Source organism: Pantherophis guttatus, chromosome 1 (genome assembly GCF_059756535.1).
Source record: "Pantherophis guttatus breed Tessera chromosome 1, ASM5975653v1, whole genome shotgun sequence".
NCBI lineage: Eukaryota > Metazoa > Chordata > Lepidosauria > Squamata > Colubridae > Pantherophis > Pantherophis guttatus.
This window is the reverse complement of record NC_142063.1, coordinates 98,228,870-98,251,681: the sequence shown is the minus strand read 5'-3', so window position 1 is coordinate 98,251,681 and position 22,812 is coordinate 98,228,870. Positions and strand designations below refer to the sequence as shown.

The window sequence follows — 22,812 nt, the reverse complement described above, 5'->3', positions numbered from 1 at the left end:
TCTAATGCAGGGATGGGCAACCTGAGTTCGCCGAGCCACATGAAACTTGCAGCATTCCATTCATGTATTCTCCAGTACCTCAAAACTGGATTGACTAGTTTCGGTGATACCATTTTAGGCCTTTAGGAAGGTTTTTCAGGATGCTTCTTAGTGGCTTTCAGCTCCCTTTCTTTCTGATTTTGCTGCTTCTAATAACGCATTGAGTATCTCTTGAAAGACTTGACAGAATCCCTGTGCCTATGCTATTTCAGCTGAGATCCTGCAGTCCAGCACAACTGTGAGATTTAAGACTTATTGAAACCAAGAGCATTCCATTGTGCACAGTTCACTGCTGTGTTGCATTCCAGTTATAAATAAGTTGTAATATTATTCCACCCAAAGCCTAGAAGTATATGGAAAACAGACATACTCTGAGTTGAGATTTTTCTCCAAATATGTAAAGAGCAGCTTGTCGCTTGAGGAGTCGGTTTTGCAAGTAGGCACTGCTGCTGGTATATGAAGGTGAACCATCTTTTCCAGCTAATCTTGCACCCACATCAAGGAATGGCATCTGAGTGCTGATAAATCGACCACTAGAACGAAGACTGGCCCACACACCTTCATAAAAATTAAAAATGTTATGAAATATTTTGTATTTTCACATACATGAGCTTTTTAAATTAAATTTATATGCTGCTTCCCAATGACTCTGGGCAGTTGCAAATGTCCTACATATACATTACTCTGAAACACTATTATAATATATAATATATATTATATATTATATATAATATATTATATATTATAATCAGTTACATTAAACACATGTTTAATGTAACCTGCTCTGAATTGATAACCATGATTTACCATAATAATCACATTCAAATCACCTCATGTTTAATACTTTATAAAGCTACTTTTCTGTATCTTCAGCTAGCTATAGACATTGTGTAACCACATTACCTAGAAACAGTGTGAGCTTTTTTTAAGTGAGGTGCATTAATTTGCATTGGGATTAGAGAATAGGAAAAAGCAGTTACTAATTAATACGATGCTGTTGGCATATATACCATTACAAAACCACTTCCTGTATTACTACTAACATTAGTACATTGAACTGGGGCATGTGATTTCTTATTCCTTATGCACTGAGACTGAAATTAATCATGTGATCTGAGCAATCTAGCTGATGCCAGAAATATACTACCATTACAGTGTAGATGGACATTACATGTAATAGAGACAAGCAAATTCTGTTTCCCACCAATGGTTCTTCAGCTCTTCTGGCCCTAGAAAACTGTCATATGAAGTAACACGCTCTTTGAGAACAGCAAGTGTATTAAAATATAAGTCATGTTTGGTCTGAGGGTCATTGCTCTCTATGGATTTATTAACAACCATTAATAATGCAGCTGAGAATTCCAGATCAACTGATATTATTACTGAGAAACTGTACAATAGCAAGTGATATGATTAAAAAGTAATGAAGTGTTGCCACACAAATATTGCTGATAGGAATTGTCCCACCTACATACAAAGCCAGCCTACTGACTTTTAGTGATGAAACTGAAGGTGGTAAACTATTATTTAAAGTAATCTCTGAAATAAAGAAAACGGTATGCAATCTTTATTATTACTAATAAATAATTAAACAATCAGTTGCCATTCAAAACCCAGAGCATTAGCTGACAAAATGATCATGTTGTATCATTTTTCTAAAAATTCCCCTTTTGCCATTATTAAAACAGGGCTTGATTATACCTTGCACTACATAAAAAGCGATGATAACAGATTGAAAAGCACATGCAGATTACCACATTAGCCAGTGGTGGGTTACAGTGATTAAAGGACATATAAACTTTCAAATCTCTTGCGATCATAAGATAATACTTAAAACAAGCAAATAGATATATGCACTATTTTATTTTATAATCTAGACATTTATTCCCTTTTTAATAACCATCAATATTTATGTGAACAAGAGTACTTGTGTAACAAAATTTCTTCATGGTTTAGTTTTTGGTAAGTGATCTGAGCATAATTCTGTCCTTTTTGCAATAAAGATAATGCTTATGGGTCTATGAATCACTCCATAGTATATTATAGCAAGAACATGGCCTGGCAATTATATTTCATGCCTAATCAAACCAACCTAGTTTCATTATGGTGCATTGATACACATCATAAAAGAGATGAGAAAATTTAGATTCTTTCTAATTTGGAATTTGTTGGAAACATTTATCTCTGTACCCAACCACTGGCAGTTATCAGTAAGGACAGGAGGAAAAGGAAAAGGAATGGGGCAGACATTGCAATAAAGCAGCCACAACATATTGAACAGAAAAAAAAGAAAGATTACTTCTATATTTCTACTGCTTTGATTATGATGAAAACAATTGCTTGTAACATTTGAATTTTAACAGCTAGCATCAAGGATTCAATCTCTAAATCAAGCTGCAAGGAGAAAAATGTAGATCAGCTGTAATATAGGATAACATTTATGGGTACTGTAGACCTGCATAACAGCCATGTGACAGTGAATTATACCAATTTGAAGAGTATCCACTATGAAAAAAAAAATTCTGGAAAAATGTTTCAAAATTCACAATTTATCACTATTATTTATTTTTATTGGTAGAAGAATAAAATCAGTGCAGGGTGAAAGACCAAACAAATTTATCTCTGTATCTCTTAATTTCAAGCACCATGCAAAGCATGTGTTTGTGCAATCAAATTATTAACACGCAAAATTTTGGTCTATTGTATAACACTAGTACATTGACTATTAAACATAACATCTAGTCCTATTATGGTATTAAACTTATTAAATCATTCTGTATAAAGGAGTTGTATATTTAAATAGAAACTCACTGAAATGACTTTTGATTCTTAAGGAAAAGCATTTTAGCGTTGATTTTAAATTTTTCTGAAGAAAAAAGCATTAAATAATTTGAGAGAAACAAGGAATGTCATTCTTTTTTAAACATTTTATTCAACTAATCTTACAATTTAATAAATATTTAGGTGGCTGAAAGTTAACCTGAATGTTAAACCTTATTCATACAGTTGATTAAGTACCCTGTAATTCAAACCTAAGCTAAAGACTTTATTTCTAGCTATTTGTACTGTATTCTTAAATACAATCATTTGTTCACATAAACTTCGCAATCTAACTCCCTTATTAATAATAGATTCATAAGGATGGGTGGCACAATTCTTCTCTTTTAAATATTGACTTTATGTTAAAAAATAAAGACAGTGTTTATAACTGACCAAGAATGTACTTCAGTATGATGTTTCCGCGAACTAAGGCAGTTTTCCTCTATTTTTGTATTCTTTATAATCAAGACAGGGAACATATTAAAAAATGGCTATCTTCTATTCATCTACTGGCAATTGGAATCAATTGACATACATATTACATCATTCAAGAATATTCACTTAGCATTTAATTGAACTTAATTATACTCATAGTTGTAATCACTCTAAATACAGCTTCCTTGCTTATGGTTTTGATTTTTTTCCTTGAGATTTCCAAGAAATTGAGTGCTTTTATATGAAATCTACATTATACAGTCAGTTAATATACCTATTCTTCTGAAAGTAAGATAACAAATAAATATTAATACTATAATGAATGTTTTGAAAAGATATTTCATCCCAAAATACAAAAATGTTGCCACGAAAGTTCTAAATTAAATACAAGGCTGAATTCACAGTTACCGTTACAGTAAAGAGCTTCTTTTTGGTACTCCTTGCATTATGGAGGTAAATTGTCATGTAAAAGAAGAAAAAAAAAGAATATATTTTGTTTTTATCCCTAGCATGTTTCATTATTATATCAAGATTTTATGAGAGCAATGACTGGAAGAGAAATTATATAATTATATAGAAGGAAAGTTATTGCTTTCCTAGATTTAGTTTTAGGGGAAGCCTAAATATTTTCTGGACTGCTTACAGAATAAATCTAGGCAAGCTTTTGGTGACTTTGGCAACTACATTCTTCCAATACAATGCGTATGAATCTCTTACATGCTGTCATAGGCATTCTAACCAATACAATGACTGGTCTTGCTAGAAGTTAGTGCAAACATGTCTACTCAATTATTCTACTCTATTAGTAGACATAATCCTTCTCAGGCTGATTCTACTGCTATAGCCAATCCACAGCATTATACCTCATCTATCCCAAATTAAATAAATTTGACTTCCAAATTCAGCACTGTCCCTAATTTGTTATATTAAGGATAGTAAAAAAAAAAAAGACTGATATCTACTGGCAGATCTCTAGGTGAGTTGCAGTAGATGAGCAAATAATTTTAACTCCTATCAATAGCAACAACAACAAACAGCTATTGCTTTCTAAATCCACAATGAAAGAGTAGCCAGACGTGATTTGTGAAACACTGATAATTTTGATTCAGTTTAATTCTAACAACTCTAATTTTGGAGGCATTTTGTTCTTCAAGTGTCAGTCTTAACAAGTAAAACTTTTTTCATAAGCCTATTGTCTCTTGTCACTTTTGATCTACCACACGATAAACTACATAATTTTACAATATTATCACAATAAAGGCTTTATTGTATTTTAAAAGAACCTCTTCCATTAGTTTCTAATCTATTCATTATTAAAACATTATCATCTATAGTGAATATATCAGCTGAATTATATCTTTTCCCCAGTCAAATCCTGGTCATTTTACATTATCACATTACTTTTTTTTAAAAAAAGCATATTCCTGCAATTTGAAGGGCATCATTAGGGACAGAGTATCCTATTATTTTACTAAAATGAAGGGTTGATTACATACACCTCAGCTGTGTAAGAATCTGCAGTGGCTGTGCAATCAGTACAACAAACTGATGTTTAAAAGCAATGCTCAGAGTTATAATATTTTATTATATTTAATAATTCTGCTGTGGGTAGACATTCTCATTTCAATATATAGTATTAATATCTTTACATGAAAGTTGTTTCAATATTAAACATCTTGATTGAATAATTGAGTTTTACAGGTAATTAAAATTTATTACTTTAATGATCCACATTTGTGAATGTGTAGAAAAGAACAGCTGCTGGAAGCCATGGCTATTCTATTCTATGAAAACACTGTCCTGGTGCTCCATATGTAGTTTCATATTCTGTGCATGTGGTCAAATATTGAATGTGTAAGTAATATATGAGTAAATGTTATGATAGGTGGCCCACCTAGCATTCCACCTAAAATATGCTGTTGATGGCATCTCCCATCTGATAAAATGTCCACAGCTGAAATCTAGAAAACATAATTGTTACCAGTCCTTACTGCTAATGCAAAATATTCCCAATCCCAAATGCCAAGAACTACATGCATATTCATTTGCATTGCAATCTTTATTTCAAAATGCATACTCTTGTATTGATATGCAGACCAGGCAATTTTAATAAAAAGTTATAATTCATGTGTGTATAATGCAATCAAGTGAGGCAAAATGCAAGAATCACCCTTACATCCATGGGTAGGCTTTGAACTAGTCTTACTAACCTCCTCGAGCAAAGCTATTGGATAGATTTACATCCAAATGTCCTGGCACTACCTGCTTAAACACAGTAGACATTCTTGAAGCCCTCCTTTCAGTGCCTAAAGTCAGTCAAAAAGAATGGAGAGATTAAAAGTAGAATATCATTCAAGTTGACACATTGCCTATATATTACCCTAACTTGAACCCTATATTTGAAAACAAAAGTGACACATATATAGAAATATTCTTTTAATGGTTCATTTATCTAACTACTGCCACTTTCCCACATTTAAGAGACATTGCACATAATTAGAAATAGCAAGTATACATTTGCAGCATCACAGGAAGTTAGGCATGGCTAACACAATCGAAGTATTTAACAACAAATGAAGCAAAGCATGCACAATTGGTGACGGGGTTATGTTATGAAAAAGCCAGAATTTAGATACAATTGATTTCACCAACTGATTAAGCCAAATGGACAAACTTGGCAAGTTGCATGCTCCTGTATCTAAAACAGCAGCGTTACCTTTGTTTGAACCCTACAGGTTTCATCACATGACAACTGAAATAGAATATTAATGCATTTCTTAATGGCTTTATCCAGACCTATTCTGCAAAAAGCATATCACATTTTAACCTTTCGCCTTCAAGATATATTTATATGTATGTTGATACAGCTATGTTAAGCATTTCAAATTGCTTGTAAATTTATAATAGATCTAAAGTCCTGTACATTTGTTCACGTATGTGGCACAGAATCTCACTAGCTAGCAATTTTACTTCAGTTCAAAGTACTTTACCTTTATATACTGCCATTTATATGAAAAGTATACTTGCAAAAATTCCAGAGACAAATCAGCTATCTAGGCAATGATTTATTAAGGCAATGATAGATTATAATGTGAAAATCGAATTAGAAGAAAGTTCATTATAAACATAACATTTTCTGTTTAAATGTTGGATTTTAACCAAGCTATCCAAAAGGATCATATTACCTGGAGATAAAGCAATTGCTGGTCTGATGGTAAGAGTATTATTGCCATTCAATTTGCAATGGACAGAAATCGCATTCAGTAAGGCTTGAAGGTATTTTTCTTGTTCTATGCTGCTTGATGATTCAAGTGATGTAGGAGCTATGCAAACAAATGCAGGAAACAGATTATACCCTTGATTTGTACAACCTATTTCACTTCTCTGAAATGAAAACAGCATCCAATTGATGTGTTTAAATCTGCTCTTTTGATTATGGGCAGATAAAATAAATATAACTATTCAAATTAAAAATAAAATTGAATAAATATAAATACAATATAATGTCATACCTCCCAACATGGATAAGACATACAACCATCTATCACTGTGAAAGTAATATGAGGCAATTTTAATGTTCTGTTTGCAGATGAAATCAAAACATAACTACTGTATTAATGAAGAGCTGCTTCTAAAATATCCTTATGAAGATACCTTTACTATTTCAGTAGGTACAGTATAATATTGTTTGTGGATATACAAGCATTTTCTGCTCTTCCATATATTGTTCTCCCACTGGTCTACTCATATGAGCATGAATAACAGAACTGTGCAATGCATGCTCTGAAAAAGATTCAGAAGAAATACTTCAGACTCATGGAAGCATAGCACCACTCTGCTGTTTATTAAAGAAACTCATTTTTGGAGGGCTTTTGCACAAGCCTGAAAAAAAAGATGCAACTGTTTCATTGAACTGATTAAATTAACTTACAAAGAAACCACACCTTTTCTTCAGACTTATGAAGAAGCCTGAAAAAAAAAGGAACACTTTATTGAAAAGCAGAGCGGATTTAAGACTCATATGACGCTTGAAGCACTGCCTAATCATTTTCAAAATATACCTGAAACTGTGCAGCAAATTCAATAAATAAATGGCCACATCTCAACAGAGGTGCAAACATCCAGGGAACCTGAACATGGCAAATAATGCCTAAAAAGATAACTAATAAAGGTTTTTAAAGAACATTTTCCCCCAAACGCCATCACTCTGCTAAACAAATAATTCCCTCAACACTGTCAAACTAGTTACTAAGTCTGCATTACTATTAATCTTCTCATCATTCCTATCACCCATCTCCTCCCACTTATGACTGTATGACTGTAACCTTGTTGCTGGTATCCTTAAGACTAATATTGACTGTTTCCCTATGACTATCATAAAGTGTTGTACCTTATGATCCTTGACGAATGTATCTTTTCTTTCATGTACTCCAAGAGTGTGTGCACCAAGACAAATTCTTGTGTGTCCAATCACACTTGGCCAATAAAGAATTCTATTCTATTCTATTCTATTCTATTCTATTCTATTCTATTCTATTCTATTCTATTCTATTCTATTCTATTCTATTCTATTCTATTCTATTCTATTCTATTCTATTCTATTCTTCCTTTAACATTCGCCATTGCCTGTTTAGATATTGACTACTACTTCTTTTAATCCTTATTTCAATTCAGCATTTTCTCCCTCGCTTTTTCCCTATATTATTCACTTTTACTACTTTTTCGATTTCATCCTGCACTCCTATTCCTCTCCAATCTTTTCCTTAGTTTCTGAGCCTTGTACCTATTTTTGCCCCAAACAAAATGATGATAAGAAAGAACAGTCTCTGTTTGTATATAGTTTGGCTTAAGCAAACAATAACTTTGGGGATGGTTTGTTCTTGGGGCAAATCCAAAATCCTTGGTGATACCTTTTCTTTCCAATTGCTCAATTCTTGCACTTAAACACTTGAAAGTACCTATATAGACATACCAACAAAAGCTGCAGAGCAATTATTTGTAGATTACTGACATCGAAGAATTTTCTTTTATTGTGTGGATACATTCAAAGCACAAACTCATACAAAGCAGTATAGTATTCCCAGGATTATGCTGGAAATATTTAAGCAATTAAAATCTATTCACATCTTAAATTCTTGAATGATTCATGGCTTATGTAACTTGCACATAACTATTCATTTCTTTTTTATTATCTTCTTCAAAAATTCCATAGGGCAAGTTTTTTCAAGCAAGCTAATAATACTAATTGGTTACCAAAGCATATAATAAACCATATTTCCACTCTTACCTCATACAATAAATACTGATTTTCATTTTAGTTCACTGCCTAGCAAATAGTCACATTTGTGGGGGGCATGGGGGTTATTCAGGGGAGTGTCATATCCTAATGAGTAAGAAACAGCAATGGTGGGATTCAGCCAGTTCGCACCACTTCGGGAGAACCGGTTGTTAACTTTCTAAGCAGTTTGGCAAACTGGTTGTTGGAAGAAATCATTAGGGCAGGGAACCGGTTATTAAATTACTTGAATCCCACCACTGAGAAACAGTCTATGAATGATACTATGGATTTAGCTAAGCAACATTTCTTCTGTTTACATAGCAGAGCAGAACAGGCATAAAGCTTTAAAAATAAGTTAAAACGTTAAACATTTTTCTCTTATTCCCTAAAAGTGATAACAAGATAGAACCATAATAATTTTGCATTTATTAGATGTAGGTTCCATGATACATGATACATTGAGATAATTTTCCCCATTCCACTTCCCTCCAAGTGCATTTTAAATACCACTGTATTTTGCCTGTGTAAAGGTTAAATCCAGAACATCTGGAGGCACTTGTTTGGAGAAAGTATTAACTTTTTTAGAAAGACCTAAAGTATTTGTAAAGACTGATGCAATGTAATAACAATTGATGATATAAACACCTTCCCATTCTACGAGATAATTCATACAAAACATAACCTCACCTGAGGTTTGTGTATTTTGTGATTTGAAAAGGCCAACAACGCCTTTCCCATGGAAACCACCAGCTCGAAACAGGAATGTACTTGTTTTTGAGTTTTTCCAACATACTACTGGCAAGCGATTGTGCCTATAGCAGCGAGCTACTCTCTGCAGGCTGCTGTCCTGTATGCACTGGGGTACCACTAGCAGTCCTGGGTAACTGTAATAAAGTGAAAAAGGGAGGTCATACAATGGAATTGGTTATAAAGAAAAGCTCATGTGACTTTTCGTTACAGAATTCTCCTGATAAATTTCCAGTATAACAGCAGATTAGACACCGTGTGAACTTAGAACATCTGAAAACTCCAAGAGCTAATAAACACCTTTGTTCTGACACCGAGAAGCAGTGGCAACAACCCAAAAAAGACCACCTAACATATCAACATATCACTTACATCTGTTTTAACAGATATTTCCCAGGCTAGGGTCATTTCCTGTCAAATCTGCCATAGCCCAGAGAGTCAGAAGCTATTCATTGGACCATCTAAAAATTGTTCGGGGGGGGGCATTGGTGTTCTTGTTTATCTTTCCACCCAATAAGCTTTTAAAAATATATACTGTATATGCATTGTAAATCACTTCAAGAAAAAAACCTGCATATTTAAACTTTGTCATCATTTTACTTGATCATTATTAAAATAAGCTTTTTGTCACTCTTCAGGAAGCAGATTCAAAAACATTGCTTTCATACAATTGAACATGTAAAATAGATTCTATTACCTGTCCACTATTGAGAGGTCAAGATATCACCCCTGCCCCACCCACCCCCAGAATGACTTTCTGCTGGTGGACTTTTTCCTTTGGCTCTTTTCATCAGTTCCTTTTGAGTCCTGGTTTCCTACAATTTGCTAGTGGCTTTAATACCATTCATTTTTTTATTGGTAGGGATTTGTTCTGTAGTAGGGTAAGCATTGCAATCATCCAGAAGCGGCAATTTTAATGCAGAAAATATTTTTATAGGAGATTGATGAAAATATTTTTACTTCAACAGCTTATTTTTAATCCACTATTTCCTTTACAAAACAGAGCATCAATACACAGTATTGAGGGAACAGCCAATAATTATTGCTTAACTATTGCCAAAAATTCTGACTGCCAAGTTCTTGCTAATCTCTTTTCCAACTTGGCTAATGTTGATCAGAGATGCTGGGATTTTCTTTTCAATTATAGTCAATGAAATTTTCCACTAATTTTTACTGATCCAAATCAGGAAAGAGGTGATAGGTTCTACTGTAAGTGCTTTGTGTGTGTAATTGCCAAAAGCCCTTAGATTTCTTCCCAACTTAATCAAGGAGAGAAGCAATCTGGAATTGAGGAGAAACTTCCTAACAGTGAGGACAATTAACCAATGAAACAGCTTGCCTTCAGACGTTGTGGGTGCTTCATCACTGGAGATTTTTAAGAAGAGACTGGACAGTCTCTTGTCTGAAATGGTATAGGATCTCCTGCTTGAGTAGGGGGCTGGACTAGAAGAACTCCAAGGTCCCTTCCAGCTCTATTCTGATTCTTTGGAGGTGGGAATGGGCAAAGCTGAATGCACAGCTATCTTTATTGATCGTACTCAATTCTGCAAGTTCAAAATAAGGAAAGGGTTTTTTGTGTGTGCAATAAGTAGTTAAAAAGAAGGAATCTTGGTCATATTTGTTCAGTTCTTTCCAGCACAATTCCTAACATATTATTGGATATTGGATATTGTTCTCATAAGGTTATCAGAACAATAATTTAGTGCAATGGTTTTACAGACTCGTGCTCTTTGGAACACATAAAGGTCCTTTTCTTCATTCTGCTGAATTATCCCAGTAATTCTATCCCAACATTTTGCTCTAACAGCTTAATTATATTATTTTTATTTATAATGATAGTAATATTTTATATTATAGAAGGCATCTTTAGCAAGTAAGGCAGTCACTACAGAAACCAATAAAGAAAACAACATGTACATTTCATATCTGTCCACGACTAGCTGTTTATAAATACTTAGTTTCTATGAACAAGAAAGTTTAGATGTTTCAAATGTACACATCAAACACAATCAATATTTTGGCCCTGAGAAGAAATGAACCCTGGCTTGCCTCAAAATCTTTTTAATGCTGTAGTATACAAATAGCTGATTATATAACTTTTTTTAAAAAAAATATTGGGCTGAAAAGTTTTGTTCAAGTTTTCCAACAAGATTCTAGAGTTTTGGAACATTTTTAAATAAGATGAATTTGGATGAAAGTGTCTGTGGACTTTTGTGCATATATGAAAATAAACACATTTAAAATATTTCTGATGATCTGTATGTTTTGGAAATACACAACACAAACTTGCACATTAAACACAATTTTAAAAAATAAAGTAATTAAGCTCTTATGAAAGTAATATATTCCCAAGGGTGGTTGCAAAATCCACTGGATGTTTTTCTTTTTCATATTCCAATGATTGGTGCAAATGTACTGGAGTTTTCTCTCGTGCACCATTGTATGAATGATCTGCCTAAGATGCCATTTACACAACTAATGTCAGCAATAGTGTGATAATTTGTAAGGAAAATGTACAACAATAAATCTTATTTAATTTGAATAAATTCATATACATAGGCTTCCTGGAAGAGATAGAATTCTGAAGGAAGAGGAACAGGAATAAAGATAGTAGTGAAGTAGCTGAAACTCTGGGCCCCCTTCATCTACCTTTCCAGGGCCCCTTGTAATTAAGCATTAAGTATTTGTCTCTATTCAACATTAACTCTGAAATGCTTATTTCCGTGATGCTGTCTGCTTGGGCAACCAAGCCAATTTTTTTCTGGATCAACTGCAATTCAACTCATTCAGCCATTTATGATGCTGCAACCTAAAGTTGGGAGTTCTGTGTGAGATTTTACAGGTCATCGTTAGCAGACAACTTGATCTTAATAATATTACTCTATTTCATGCAGTTCATTAAAAAAGTTCTGCTTTATTTTGCCCGCTTATATCAATACCAAAGTCTTCTCTCAACCTGTTTTTCAATCTATAGCTACACATGAGCTATCTACCACCACGCACACACAGACAGAAACACACAGACACACACACACACAGACTTAACACCACAATCATGGATGAAACTGTTCTGGAATAAAAGTTCCTGGATGAAAAACAAACCAATTTGGTAAAAAAATATTTCAGTATTTGATACAGATGGGCAGTTATAAAAGATACTGCTCTCTATATCTGAGAACAGTTCTCACAAAGATATAGTGAGGAAAAAAACTTCTTAAAAAACCTCTACAAGACAGTGATCCATTTTCAGCAGCAATCTGTCTTCTCCCTAGTAGACCCCTGTCAACAAATTAAAAACAAAACAAAACCAGAACTACAGTAGTTAAGTACTGGGTACAAAGTACAAAGGGAGCAGGATACCAGACTCATGCTTATAAAGGGAAATCACCCGGTGACTGATAACATTCCTAAACTATCCATCTGAATCCAGCCTGAAGTGTTTAAATAGTTGTAATGGGAAGATTATGAACATCTAAACAAATACCCATCAAAAAATAAAAAAGATTCTGGCATTTTTATTGAGCAGTCTTATAGTTACTAAATGCCAGAAATCATAACTTCTGACTATCCCCTTAACTCTTAATATTCTATGTATACTTCAGCTTCTACATGTGCACATACCTATCAAAATTTTTTAAAAGCTAAAATGTTTTATTTGCTCATTAATCAGGTTAGTATTGCAATAAGAAAAGGAATTGTAGATACAATGATTTTTAAATGTTGGTATCTCATGAACACCTGCACGCAGATCAACTAGATTAAACAATGATTAAACAATCATCTTGTTTAGAAATATAAGGGTCCAATTACTGGCCCAATACCATATCACATCCACTGAATTGAAGCACTCTCTTTCCTAACCCAATATGTAGACATCAGGAATTTTATTTGAGATTTTTTACAAACAAACCCTCTGCTCTAGAAGTCTTCCCTCCACAGAGACAAATTATCTTTTTTCAGCCATTTGCAATATAGACTAAAAATTGTGACAAGTGGATCATGTAATTTAGATCTATTTTAATAATTAAGCTGGTTTACCTTCTGCAAAGGGAATACATCCTGTTTAAAGCTGTTATTCGAAAGTATTCTGTTTTTGAACGTGAAGAACTGTTACTGATGGTTCCTAACCCCAAACGTTGATAGTCTCTAAAACAAGCTCTTTCCACTAGCTGCTCCATTGTTGATTTTTCTGATGCTTTCAAAGTACCACTTGTGTGCATTTCACTGTCATCTGAAACTAAAGTTGCAATAGTTTTAGTAGCTTAGCATACAGTGACTTGTGTAATAAGACAGTGGCAAAAAAAGAGGCTTCAATCAATTATTACCTGAGACATCATCTTCTTCATTACATCCAGGACGATTTGCCCTTTCCTCCATGATTGTTCCTGTCTTTTTTTTTAGTAAGTGCTGCCGGCCAATTGTCATTTTCCCTGCACGTTTTGCTCCTTTTACAATTGTTTTTGAAAGAGTGCTAAATTCAGAAAAAAAAGTAAAAATATCTTTACTTTTGCTGAAAGAAAATGCTAGCAAGTTTTGCTGAAAGAGAATGCTAGCAGACCTATTTTGGAGGAAAGAGGTCTGCTAGGCTTTACTTCAATGAGGGGCATACTGTGGAGTCCCCATGCCTTCCAACAGAAAGAACTAGTGCTATTATGCCCACAGGTTTAGCTTTCCCAAACCATTTTCATGTGTGTACTTTAAATATACATTCAGAATGCATTTCCTCCTTCAATAATCAGAAATACAGAAGTGTGAGTTGATCACAGTAAATATTGTATAATGTTACTTGTTCATTTTCACTACAATTTGGTTTTCATTTCAAATATATGACACTACCTCCTTTGTTAAAGCATGGTGTAAAATCTAAATCAACTAAAATTAAGAACATTTTCCTCCTTTTTTACAATCCTGTAGTCCCTATTTGGGGTAGAATTGGGGCAACCAGATGGAGCTCAGCATTTACTGGCTGGATGCCCTTCCTGACACTTATTCTGAGTTCGCAGAAGATATTTTTTCTTTGCACCCTGAGAGAGAAACATCTGCCACTACCTAGGATTGAACTCTCAACCTTCCAAGTAGGAGGTGAGCATGTTCACCACTAGGCCACCATGCCACTCTATATTTCTACATTGAAATAATATTTCTAATAAATGTGACACATAAATAAAAGGGGCAATCATTACCGAAAAGAAGTGTTTTTCTCCTTTTGCTTTGGCAAGATGATCTGAGGTGCTGTTTGGCCAGCTGCAAAAGCAAAAGTGCTAAAGATGGACTGAGGATAGCGAAACTTCATCAGCTGTTTCTTAAATATCTCTACAACTTCAGGGCTCACTTCCTCATCAAAAGCTACCTTGATCAGCTGCAAATAAAAAGATATAATAAGAAAAAATAAAACAAAAACTGAAATATGAAGAGATTTTAGAATATTCAGTATAGGGAAATAGAAAAAGGTATTGCTAAGTTAAACATCATTATAAAGTTTTAAATCTTAATACATCATTTAAAAAAATATAGTGCATGTCAATCAACTAGAATAAAATGTTTTAAATATATTATTTTAACACATTTTTATAATTAACAACATTTAAACTTATAGTTAAAAGGAGAATTTAAGTTAGACAGTAATATATTTTGGGTTTGATACCAGGAATATATTGTTTCAGCACTATATATAATAAGACTATATTATTTCTCACCCACTTTTAAAAACCCATGTGTGGAGTGATACAATTGCAAACAAAGATTTAAGCACCTTGGGTCAAATATATCTCAGGAGAATGTTGTCAGTTCTGCTCAGGATGATAAGCAGGAGCAAAAAGGCAATGAAGAGCAAGTAGAAGTGTTTTGTGTGGGCAGGTGTCCACTTCAATTAGTTTCTATTTCGCTTTCTCATTCAAGGTATCCAGAGTAGTTACAAAGTAAAGGCCTTTGAAATCAACGGGACTTTCAAAATAAGAATATTTCTGATCTATGAGGTTTTTATATTCTATTTACCTGAAAGGTAGCTGAGGTGATCTGCAGTCCTTCTTGCATACTTTGTTGAAGTTGGTTTTGTATGGTAATTTTCTTCTCCTTTGTTACTGAAGCAATAGGGAAGCTGCGAATAACTGTTTGTTCTCCAACTAAGAATATCAGGAGAGAAATATTGCATCATAGATCAAGTCAGGCAACTGGGAAGATGTATTCATATATGAGGAAGTCAGACTGCACAAAAGGCCTATGCTAAGGCTAAAGGAATTAAAACTTCAAGGACCAATAAATTACACCTAGGGCTTTGATCTATTTTTTAATTTAAATCCCCCCTCCCCATACTTCCAATGATTGCGCCATTTTCTTAATATTTATTAAAAGAGTTTCTTTACTCTTTGAAAAAAAAATGTATTTATCAATAGACAAACCAGATAGGCTAGTGCCAACAATACTGATCCTTGCTATTTCTATACCTTTACTGAATTTTGTACCTTTATTGTTTTGATACTTTCTGCTGCCCGGAAGTAGCTATTTTTAGCCGGCTGAACTAATATACTCATCTAGCAGACAAGACAAGAAGAGACAAAAATAGTTGCTTGTGGTATTTCCTGTCTCATGGGTCAAAATAAGCTGTCTGGACATAAAAGCCTTTTGGCTTTGCTAGGTGAACTGTAGATGCAATTTTTAGTTCCACTTCAGGCAAAAAATGAATTGCAGCAGTATTCCTGATAAAGATAATATATTTTATATTATGCATTATATTTCTTGAATCATTTTTAATAATACTGCAAGTCCAGTGATGTCACCCTTGTTATTTGTTATATCACAGAAACAGTTTTTCTTAGCATATATTTGCTAAATAGCACTAGCACTAGCACTTAGACTTATATACCGCTTCATAGTGCTTTTACAGTTCTCTCTAAGCGGTTTACATCAGTCAGCATATTGCCCCCAACAATCTGGGTAAATAGTGAACATCATCCCCAACCATGCCAGTACAAATTATCCCTATTATTCTGAATGTAGAAATATTACTACACTGTTTCTCATTCTAAGCACTGATGAAAAATATTGATGAATCACTTCTACCACTGTTTCCATGGTGTCTAGAAATAATTGGAGTTTATTTTTATAAAACCCACAGAAATTGCACACTAAAATTTTTATCCTCAGAAAGGTATAGCTACATTTAAATAACAGTAATGCTAATCATGGAATGCTGTTATTTTTCCTCATACCTAAGATAAATGTTTCTATGCTTGTTCATGCTACTATTCTCATGGCATTTTGAAATAGTATACTTTTATTAATTCCCTTAAAAATAATAATAGGGAGTTGAAGGAATCCTGGTGGATAGCACTTTACCTAAATATTTAACATCAATTTCCTTGTCTTGTAATAAAAAATAAATCCTTTATTTTTTGGAGCCATAAATATTAAGCTTTCATTTTATTTTAAATAATGTAACCAGACAAGATTTTTTTAAACCATCTGTAAATGATCTGAGCCATCATAAGGAAATATAATATATAAGTCTGAGAATGAAGGAAATTACCAAGCCACTTTCTATTATCTTGATGCGTATTTAACTGTCTTGAGATTAGAGAAATGGTTGCTGGCTAACAACTACTAGTTTTAGAATCATATATTCACTTAAATAAGCATATGCTAGGAGATGGTGCTTTTTATTATGACAGCAAAATATAAAAAATGATTTGTGTGTGTGTGTGAGACAGAGACAGAAAGAACAAGAAAAGGGGAAAGAGAAAGAAAAATAAAATAGGAAATCAACAGCACAGGAAAGAAGAAAGCCATACATTCAATACATGCAAAAACAAACATACTAACTTAATATAGACCTAATAAAGATACAATTGAAAATTTCTTGAAAAAGGGTAAAATATTCCCATGGCATTGAAAATATAATGATGTGATATTTAGATGTGGGCCTTCTTATCAGCACTAAGGAAGTCTCTTTTTTAAAATACTCATCAGCCTATCTTCATTTGGACAAAACAGATGGAAGAGAGCTCTTGAAAATAATCTTATATTCTAAGATATACAAGGTTTAAAAGTCAGCACCAATGTTTCAAAACTCACTTGATGTCAATGCAGATTTATTTTAATAGTTATAAATACATATTAAAAAAACCCTATGCTGGTTTATGGCCACAGTAAATATCAAGACCCAGCACAACTAGACTAGACAGTATTTACTAATAATGGAATTGCACTAATTATGGAGTCAAAGCAATTCTAGATAGTCACAATTTTATTTTCAGTTCTTGCAAATCTATCACAGAATATCATAGATAGCATGTCCACTTTATAGACAGAACATAATAAACCCAATTCTGCATTTAATTAACTGTAGGGATTGCAGAAAGGTATTCTGAGTAAAATATTAAAAATCTTAATACAAATCTTACTTTCGAATGAATTTTATTTTAGAAGCAGTATAAAAGATATGTAGGTTTGGAAGATAGTTAATCTGTGTGTTTGTTTATTGATTGATTGATTAAATTTATGCCACCTATCTTGTCAGAGACAACTCTGCATGGCTTAGAAACTTTTAAATTAGAATGCATTAAAATAATAAAACAATAACAATGATTAATAAATAAGTCAATCTTTCATGGCTTCTGGAAAGCATATTATTTTGACACTCATAACAAACATCGTACCTAGCTGATCATGAGGGGTGCCTTTAAATATAACTCTGTACGTAGTAAGGAACAAAGCTCCTTCTGCAGGAAGAATATGAGGGCCTCCAAGCAATCCTCCAGTTGCCTCTTCTCTGCCATCAGGATCCAGGAGCACACGGAGTCCTTCACACACAAACTCTTCCCCTGGTAGCAAATCTGGTCGTAGAATCTTAGGCTGAACCCAAAGATAATTTTAAAAAAAACTTGCAACATAACAAATACAATATAATTTCAAATAATACTTTTTGTCTATGATTATTACAACAGTATTTTATAACAAATCTGGCAAAGTTAGTTTGAAAGAGCAGGATCGAATGTTTTCTGCAAATTCAGGAAGATTTCCATTCAGGAGCATTTTTTCTTCTATAACCAGATTTTGCCTATTAAATTGGAAGAGATGCTCCACCTATAGAAAATTAATAATCCTCTGGGACAGAATACTCATCTCCCTTTTTTATTTGATTCAAGAACCCTGTAAGAAGGGATTAATTATATCGGTTAGGCAATCACTGCTTCCCTACTCTTAGAATATTGTAGATCCTTAGAATATTATAGATCTTTTTTCATTATTCATGATCAGAATTCAACTATTTACTAGTGTGCTACTGGGACTAAGGATAAGTGAGAAAAGGTTTTGATTAGTTAATTACTCTTCAGTCTAAAGAAAAAAGCTTTACTGGTTAAACTGCTCTTTGATTTAAAGCTGGGTCACAGCATATAATGGATGTTAAAGCGACAGTGTACATACAAGAGCAATTTGTTTTACTTAGAGTTTTGGCTGAGCTACAGTATTTTCTCTGGTGTGTATTTCACAATTATAGAAAAGCTGCTTATCTGTTGAAATTATTAGTTTTCTAGGAATACTTTGAACTTTTCAAATGTTATCAAACACATTAGAAAAAGGAAAGCTGAAGCTGCCAACTGGCTGTATTTCTCACAGCTATAAAGCAGTATAAACAGCCTGAAATACTTGCCTTCTGTATTGGTGGCAACCTTCTACTTTCTCGATGGACAGCCTCCAGAGTCTCAATGTGCATGGCTACAATTCCTAGGAATAAATGCCACCCCAAATGAGCATAATACAATAAGAACAACAGACTAACAAAACAGCTTATCCATTCTAAAAATTGGCTCCAGAAAACCTGCTATAGTTCAGACATGACTACGATTAGACTAACAAACTCTCATTTTCACCTGAAAAGAACACACATGTACAGTATACAAATAAGATTATCTTTTCTGAGACAGAACAAAATATCTCCCTATGAGAGGAGTTCAAGACAAGAATATGGTTCCTCATACCTGGTATCATACAATGAAGACTTCGGATGTGATCCTGTGTAACTCCACTTTCGGTACAAACCTTGTCTATGAATCTGGTAATGAAGCGCACCACAGCATTGGCAACATCATTATTTTCAGAATCCTCAAAACCACTTTCAGTATCATAGCTCTCTGCAACACTGCCTGCAATGCTAAGAAAGCAATTCCAGTAAGCTACATCCAGTTGAGGTAAGAAAATAGATCACTCTGTATGACAACAAATTGTAACGATGGGGGAATTCTACTGAGACACACCTATTTGTGACAATGCTATTGCTTCCACTCTCCCAGTCTCCTGTAGCTGACATTCTTAGCAGTTTGTTTTTACTGGTGTCCAGTGGCACTAACAGATATACCATGAGGTTGGCAAAGTGAATTGCTTGGCTGAAGACCATGCTTTCTTCACTTTGTACCAGCTGTTGTTGAGTCTCTTTATTAAGTGTTGGCCACAAACGTAACTGCTCAGCTGCCAAGTCCATAGCAGTTTTTTCTCCTTGGTCTTCGGAAAACTTCTCCTGGAAAAGAAAAATAGCTAGATATAATTTTATTTCCAACATCTAAAATGTTTTCCTCCTCTAGAACAAGAATATAAATCAAATCAAAAATCAAAGTGAGAAAAAATTAGAAAACTTTGTCTTAAATATATTCAAGATACCATGATGAAGAATAAAAAAACATAAAGATAAAGATAACACAAAGTTTCAAAGGGAATGAAAATCAGAAAGTGACTTGATACTGGATTGCAGCTTTTATATCATTCCAATAGTCATGCTATTGGGTATGTGAAGAGACAACTGACCTTCACAGGTAGGGTCTTGTGCTGCTCCAACTCTCAATGTGTTATTCAGATTTTCCCTCCCAAATTCCCATCTCAAGTTGTATTCCATTTTCCAATACTTTCAAGATCAGACCCAGTAAAAACATAACATAACATAAAAGAACATAACATAAAAGAAGAAAAACTACTAAAAAGTACTATTCCAATTATTTTTGACAAATGCCCAAAGAATACGTGGCAATATATGAATAATAAGAGTGGCGTGTTCAAGTCTAATTTTCTTTAGAAGTTTCCTATGGACTATCTCCTTTGCTCTGTGATATAAAGTTGCTATTTCTTTATGAATGGCTTATGCTGAGAATGAACTAGTAAAAAATGGTATGATAAAATGAATGCAGAACTTCAAAGAACAGTGGAACAATAGGAAGAACTGTAGAAAAAAAAAACACAATTTACACCAAGCTGCAATTTGAGAGAAAATTGGTACAAAATATTTTACAGATGGCATAGAACTCAATTATTGCCAAAATGGATAATTCATGAACAATACATACTGAAAATGCCACAACAAAGAAGGAACATTTTACCATATGTGGTAGTTATGCAAAAAGACTCAAAAGTATTGGAAAAAATGCACCAAAACAACCAGAAATCTCTGAACTTAAAATTTGAATTAAAACCACAAATATTTCTATTAGGTGTGATCTAACACAATATAGCTGAAAAAAAAATCACAATTTATTAAAATATATGCTTGATGGCAGTAATAATCAATCTAGTGCAACTTTGGAAAAGAGAAGTATTGCTGTCAACACAGGATTGGGAGACCAAAATTGAAGAATATGCAGCAATGAAAAAATGATGTGTATATATTCATAGCAGAAGTCTAACCAAATTCAAGCAATGAATGTTTTTCATCACAATAAAAAATAAAATCAAAGTGGGGATTTATCTACTCCATATTCATTCTGAATTTACTCAAAGACATGAATATCCTTGAAAAATCAATTTTAATAAATCAATGAATAATTGATTTATTAAAAGTTTAATCATATAAAATATAGTTTTGAACATCATCAACTTATATTTCAAACTGCATAAAATTTAACAAATCTGTAAAGATGTATGAAGTAATCCACTGGTTTAACCCATTATATAACTGAGGTGTTCAAAGAAACAATGTACTTGTATATAGATTAATTAACAGATTAACTTGTTCCTTAATTTTTTAAGCACTGGTTTTGTGTATGATCACAATATGTGATTTGATGTGCACTAAAATTTTCTTATTCAAACATCCCTGGAATAGAATCTACAACCCAGGAACTGCTGATATGGGCTATGATGACAAAACAGAAGTTGCTGAGTTGATCATTCATACTCATAGTGTTCCTTCACATACCTGATTTTTATATCCCATTGGGTTTTGATTTTTAAAGATTGAAAAAATAACTGCATACCAGACAAATTAATGGAAGAAAAATTGATGATGTTTTCAAAGAGAAAGAAATTTGAAATAGATTACTAAAAGTGAATAACAGAAGTCTTCGAAGAGAGGGCTGTTAAAAATATATTTTTAAAAATAAATAATAGATTATATTTATTTTAATTTTCACTCTGTCGCTGAAATTTTAGTGGTTAAGCAAGGCAATGTTTAAGGAATAATATATCCTGAAACGAATTGTGTACAGAATATGGCTTCAGTTTAATTTTATTAGAGTGAATGGATTTATTGGATTTCAACTTGGGCCAGACTACTGCAATATAGGTCAATACATATTATTTATTTCTCTCTGTTTCTGAGATATCTGTATTTATACCAAAATGCTCAAAACAGTTAAATAAATAAATATAAATTAATTAATACAATTAATATTTCTGGTAGCTCTGAAAAGACACTTGATTAGAACTGATGAGTTTTTATAATTTGATTATTGATACGGAATGAAATATGGGAATAAGAAATCTTTTTTGTAAATTGAAACATTAGAAAAGTTATTTAGTTACTGAAATGGTTTTTACTTGTCTGGAGTTGGGGAGTCATCTTTTATTTTTTTTCTTATTTCTCATTTTTCTATTCTCTTTCTATTTTTTAATTTAGTGTGTATTAATAGTTTATTTTTGTACTTATAAACTTTAATAAAATTATTATAAAAAAACTGACAGCTTTTGAAGAAAAAAAACTGTTTTAAAAATAATAATCAAAATGAACCAAAGAGAAATGAGCTATTAGTATGAAGATCTAAGTATAGTACAGTAATGTTGAACCAGTGGTGAAATCAAATTTTTTTTACTACTGGTTCTGTGGGCGTGGCTTGGTGGGCGTGGCAGGGGAAGGATATTGCAAAATCTCCATTTCCACCCCACTCCAGGGAAAGGATACTGCAAAATCCCCATTCCCTCCCTACTCCTGGGTGAAGGATATTGCAAAATCTCCATTCCCACCTCACTCTGGGGCCAGCCAGAGGTGGTATTTGCCGGTTCTCCAAACTATTCAAAATTTCCGCTACCAGTTCTCTGAACTGCTCAAAATTTCTGCTACCGGTTCTCCAGAACCTGTCAGAATCTGCTGGATTTCACTCGTGTTGAACCTTTTGGGTTCAGCATGTCATAAATTAGAAAAATGTCTAACTTGATTCTGCTGGCCTGTTTTCCCCTTCTCCAATCAATCGAAGCAGAAATAATTCTCTAGCCCTCCCAGCAACCTAGGCTATCCT

At 33.3% G+C, this 22,812-nt stretch overlaps 1 protein-coding gene across 2 annotated transcripts in view; it reads right to left on the bottom strand.

Annotated features, from left to right (window-relative positions):
• SBF2 (SET binding factor 2) overlaps positions 1-22,812 on the bottom strand; it is a 227,759-nt gene that overhangs the window by 27,698 nt on the left and 177,249 nt on the right. The window contains exons 19-30 of one of the 2 annotated variants that reach the window (XM_034417071.3): positions 19,573-19,832; positions 19,297-19,469; positions 18,969-19,042; positions 17,974-18,169; positions 15,314-15,441; positions 14,503-14,678; positions 13,645-13,790; positions 13,358-13,556; positions 9,260-9,456; positions 6,480-6,617; positions 5,505-5,600; positions 410-597 (exon numbers count right to left, since the gene is read on the bottom strand). In XM_034417071.3, coding sequence (XP_034272962.1) covers positions 410-597; positions 5,505-5,600; positions 6,480-6,617; positions 9,260-9,456; positions 13,358-13,556; positions 13,645-13,790; positions 14,503-14,678; positions 15,314-15,441; positions 17,974-18,169; positions 18,969-19,042; positions 19,297-19,469; positions 19,573-19,832 — 1,971 coding nt within the window. The remainder of the gene's footprint in view (positions 1-409; positions 598-5,504; positions 5,601-6,479; positions 6,618-9,259; positions 9,457-13,357; positions 13,557-13,644; positions 13,791-14,502; positions 14,679-15,313; positions 15,442-17,973; positions 18,170-18,968; positions 19,043-19,296; positions 19,470-19,572; positions 19,833-22,812) is intronic. The other variant, XM_034417072.3, reaches the window with a different exon arrangement.